The sequence below is a fragment of the Lathyrus oleraceus genome, chromosome 6 (genome assembly GCF_024323335.1).
Source record: "Lathyrus oleraceus cultivar Zhongwan6 chromosome 6, CAAS_Psat_ZW6_1.0, whole genome shotgun sequence".
Taxonomy (NCBI): domain Eukaryota; kingdom Viridiplantae; phylum Streptophyta; class Magnoliopsida; order Fabales; family Fabaceae; genus Lathyrus; species Lathyrus oleraceus.
The window spans coordinates 29,260,426-29,265,423 of NC_066584.1; the positions used below are offsets into that span (position 1 = coordinate 29,260,426).

A 4,998-nucleotide genomic window follows, 5' to 3' on the forward strand; every position below is an offset into this window, starting at 1 on the left:
CAGACAATAATTTTTGACATTGTTTGGGATATACATTAATGTAATTGAAGACGTGGTATAGCTATATTATCATATTTAATTTATATAAACTAGTAAAGGACTCGTGCGTTCGCACGGGTCGCGCAAGTGCAATAATTTATTTTAAAAAAATTAAAATATAATATATTTTTTTGTTTTTTTATATGTATATATATATATATATATATATATATATATATATATATATATATATATATATATATATATATATATATATATATATATATATATATATATATATATATGGTTGGATCAACGTACACAAATTTATTGCATAAGAGTTTTTTTTTAATGTAATGGATGTTAAATGATCAATAAATGAGTTCAAAAAATTTCCACAAATAACTTTTTCCAGTTTGGGACATAATAAAGTAAAACATTATTAATTTATAGTAATATAATTTGCTTAATTTTTTTGTATACTATATTAAGGAAATAATCAAAAAATATAATACAAAAATATTTTTACAATTTATTGGTATATTGATATATAATAAACATTCCATTGTTAATGTTATGAATAAACATTCCATTTATCATTGAGATTTTGGACATAAGAAATAAAAATATATTTATTTAGTAATGGATGAAATTTTCCAATCTGTTACTAATTTGAGGTATAAAAGCGCAAATATTAACCTTCATAATAAATGATTATTTAACCAAAATACATAAACCATGTAAAAGAAATACCAGAATCTCATTTGTGTTAAAATATAGTAATGAATACTACCAAATGTTAAAATTAATTGCAATTGATACAGTAAGGTTTAATGCAACAAAAGATATTGAAACAAAAGGTTCACAATTTTAGTTAAAATTGTGAGAAATAAGTCCAGCAACAAAAATGATTTAACTTCGTACAATTCTTTGGTCCTTAAAAAACTGGGTTTATACAAAACTTTCATTACCCTGTAAAAAACAATTACATCCATATAAACAAATGTTAAAACATAATGTATATTTTATACAACTCATTCAATAAAATTCTAATAATAAACAACGACATTTGTTGATATAATATAACTAATGAAAAACTTACGTTCTATAAGTTTTCAAAAACTTCTTTGAACACAACGTTTGTTGTAGAATTCAATGGATGGTTATCCTTGTCATGGATTAATATCTTAAGCCCTTTTTTGCTTTTGACCCTTGATATTGCAACATATAGTTGACCATGACTAAATACGCTTCTAGGCAAATACAATCCAACATAATCCAATGACTGACCTTGAGATTTGTTAATTGTCATAGCATAACATATAGTTATGGGAAATTGCCTTCTAGTCATTTTGAATGGCCACGGAGATTGTGTTGGAGTCATATCCATTCTTGGAATATAGATAACCCCTCCAATATTCTTTCCAGATATAATCTTTGCCTCGATAACGTGGTTTGCCAATCTTGTAACTATAAGCCTTGTTCCATTACAGAGACCTTCAAGTTGATCAATGTTTCGAAGCAACATAATAGGGGTCCCAATCTTCAATTTAATCTTGTGGTTAGGTAGACCGGAAGTTGTAAGTGTATTCAAAAATTCCGGGGTCAAAACATCAAAAGCTTCATTTCCTTCACCGTCAAAAGTGTCTACAGAATCTGAACTTGAATATTCCTTTTCTTCACCTTTGGGAAAAATTTTGAAATTTTATTATTATAAATCTATGTTAGTACATATAAATATATGAATGTATCTATAAATATGTTTACAATGGATAACGCATACCTGGTATGAATCCCAAAACGTATTGATTTATGATGTCAACCGTTTCAATTGTTCCTGCCAATATAGCTCTTGATTGCAAAAATTCTGGATTCTTGTAATTGTTAAGAAAATTCGGATATGTTTCACTAACAATGGCTTCTAGTGGATCATCATAGTTAGAAATTAAGAAATCATTTGGAATAGGAATATTCGTGTAACCATCGTTAGGTTCTTCCAATTTCCCATCGCCAACTTTTAATATCCAATTAGAAAACAATTCTAATTCAGATGTACTTGAAGTATTGTCGGCTTGTTGGAGTCGCATGTTCTTTGTAAGCTTCAACACAACACAATGATCCTAGATGTATGATGAATTTATTGTAGAATGTATTATATCTGAACGGCTGCCCCTTGGTACAACTGGTAATATTTGCCGAAAATCTCCACCAAATACAATTACTTTCCCTTCGAATAATTTGTCAGAACAATTGGAAAGCCCCATTATGTCTTTAAGGGTTTTATCAAACGCTTCAAAACAAAATCTGTGTGTCATTGGAGCTTCATCCCAAATTATCAACTTTGCCATTTTTAGTAGCTCTGCACGATCACTACCTTTGTCGATATTACATGTAGAAGACTCCATTGTAGGTATTGAAATCTTGAACATTGAATGAGTCGTTCGACCTCCTGGAAGTAGTAGTGAAGCTATGCCCGATGAAGCAACAGTTAAACAAATTTGTTTCTTTGATCTTATGTAGGAAGCTAGAGTTCTCCACATGTAGGTTTTCCTTGTGCCACCGTATCCATAAAAAAAAAATACGCCTCCTTGTTGATTGTTTACTGCTTCCATTATTCGCTTGAATACACCTCTTTGCTCATCTAATTTAAAAAAAATACATAGCAAACATGCAGTGAATAAATTAATTATACGTTAAAAAAATTGTAAGATAAAATCATACTTTAAAAGTTAACTTTATAAAATTATGACAAAACTTACAAACATTTTCATCAGCCTGTGTATTAATATAGCCGTAAAACCTAAAGGGATTTCATTAGAGCATGTTTATCTATAGTTTTCCCAAGTTCCTACACATTTACCGATGTTGCTGTGTCAGAAGCATTTGGATATTTGAGATTTTCCAACGTTCTCTCATTTGCAATGTCCATAAAGAAACACACGCTCCTACAATTTAAGTGGTTCATATTTATTATTAAAAAAATTCAATTTGTCATTTAAAGAAAATCAAACAACGATAATATTTGGCAAAAAAAATACAATAATAATTAATTTGATTTCAGGATATTGATTTCATTTTGGAATGATAAGATTGCAACAACAATAAAATAACCGTAATATTTATTATTAAAAAAATTCATTTTGTCATTTAAAGAAAATCAAGCAACGATAATATTTGGCAAAAAAACTACAATAATAATTAATTTGATTTCAGGATATTGATTTCGTTTTGGAATGATAAGATTGCAACAACAATAAAATAACGGTAATATTTTTTAGTAGTATAAATAGGTAAGAAAAAATATTGTCAATGTAAGAAAAAAATAGTATTAAGAAAAAATATTGTCAATGTACAGAATGAATTTATAAAAATTGCAATTACATAATGATTTTTTTTATAAAAATATATATGAATCCAAACAGAATATTGTACCTGGAATTAATTTAAAATTGTATTTTAGTAATCTTATAGGGGAATGAAATAAATTTGTTAGATTTCAAACAAAAAAAATATTATATTATTCAAATTTGGTTTCTATCTTTATTGAAAAGTATGATAGATATAGGTTTGATATGATGTTAAAGTAGAGCATTAATGATGGTTACTTTTGGGAAAGTTTGCTTCAAATATAAGCAAAAAATATTGAAGTGAAAGGTGTGGATATACTGATTTTTTAGGGTTGAAACACGTGTATTGGAAGTTGCATATCTGTATCCATTACATTTAAAATGGTATAATATTGTCAGTGGTTTTGGAATATTTTGAGTTATTAAGTGGGTAAATGGAATTAATAATGATGATAATAAGGACATACATTTCGCATTATGAACAAACCTTTCTACTGGCGAATACTGAGAACCACCAGACCAATTAGAAAGAGATTTTGCAGATTGGGTAGGCTTCTCCTTCTGTTCATTAGTAGGCAACCTATAGAAATAAGATTGTTTTTGAAATTAAAAATTATGTATAATAATCTGAATATAAATAAATAAATAAAATCCATACTTAGACATAAAATCTTGAATTTCAGGGATGTCTTCATTTATCAACAATTTGGAACCACTCCATGCATTTGACACTGTAAATTGTATAATTAATATAAAAATTATTGAACGTATAATGAAAAATACAAATCAGCTATGTATTTATAAAGTCTGGTAGTGTAATACCTTGGCCATCTTTTACCATTGCATGAGTGAGCAGAATTACAATAGCTCCATTGTTTTTAAGATTATTGTAGTAAGCCAAAAAATTTGATCCATAGATTTCCCATAAATTGCAATTTATGCAATTACCCCTATTTTGCAATATAAATAAACAATATTATATGATGGGATTCAGTGATGCAAAATATATAAATTTATCAAACACATAAGTTATGAAAACAATGTGCATTACTTCAAATCTTTCAACACAACAGAAACAACAACTTTCTTCCCCGGAGTGTTGGATTGGATATGGTTTATCTCACTAACAGCACAAATAATATCTACATTAAAGTAAGGTTCATTATTGAATGTGTTTGCAAATATATAAGTTATATAAGTTATAATAGAATTTAAATTACCTTCCAGTCTATCGATTTTGCATTTGCCTTGAAGTATCTCACCAAAATCTTTAAAGAAATATCTTTTAGGTGAAATATTTTGAAGTTCGATTGCCTTCATTGTGGTACCACCAAGAAACACAAATTTTTTTGAATGATCACATACCTTCCACTGAAAATCATTGTTATAGACACTGCCATTGTTTATAATGCAGGTCATATTCTCCTTAATGACCTCTTTCCATTTCAGTAAATGGTCATGACGAATAAGGACCTGAATCCGATCACCCTAACAAAATAAAAATAATCTTCTTTTTATATGTTATACAAAAAAGCATTTTGTTGTAATTACTAAATAGGTAATTTATTTTATCACATTTTTCACTCACATCTAGTCTAAATTTGACCAATTTATTTTATTTAATTTTAATTTTTGTGTGTACACATTTCATTTGAAAATGAACCTCAATCAA

At 27.7% G+C, this 4,998-nt stretch overlaps 1 protein-coding gene across 1 annotated transcript; it reads right to left on the reverse strand.

Moving 5' to 3' along the window:
• Nucleotides 1–1,084: 1,084 nt before the first annotated feature.
• On the reverse strand, nucleotides 1,085–4,726 carry LOC127093819 (uncharacterized). The gene is made up of 7 exons (XM_051032722.1): nucleotides 4,692–4,726; nucleotides 3,814–3,906; nucleotides 2,840–2,924; nucleotides 2,739–2,754; nucleotides 2,202–2,620; nucleotides 1,763–2,099; nucleotides 1,085–1,662 (listed from the first exon to the last, which is right to left on the reverse strand). The coding sequence occupies exons 1-7, from the start codon at nucleotides 4,724–4,726 to the stop codon at nucleotides 1,085–1,087; spliced, it is 1,563 nt and encodes a 520-aa protein (XP_050888679.1).
• Between the last annotated feature and the right edge of the window lie 272 nt (nucleotides 4,727–4,998).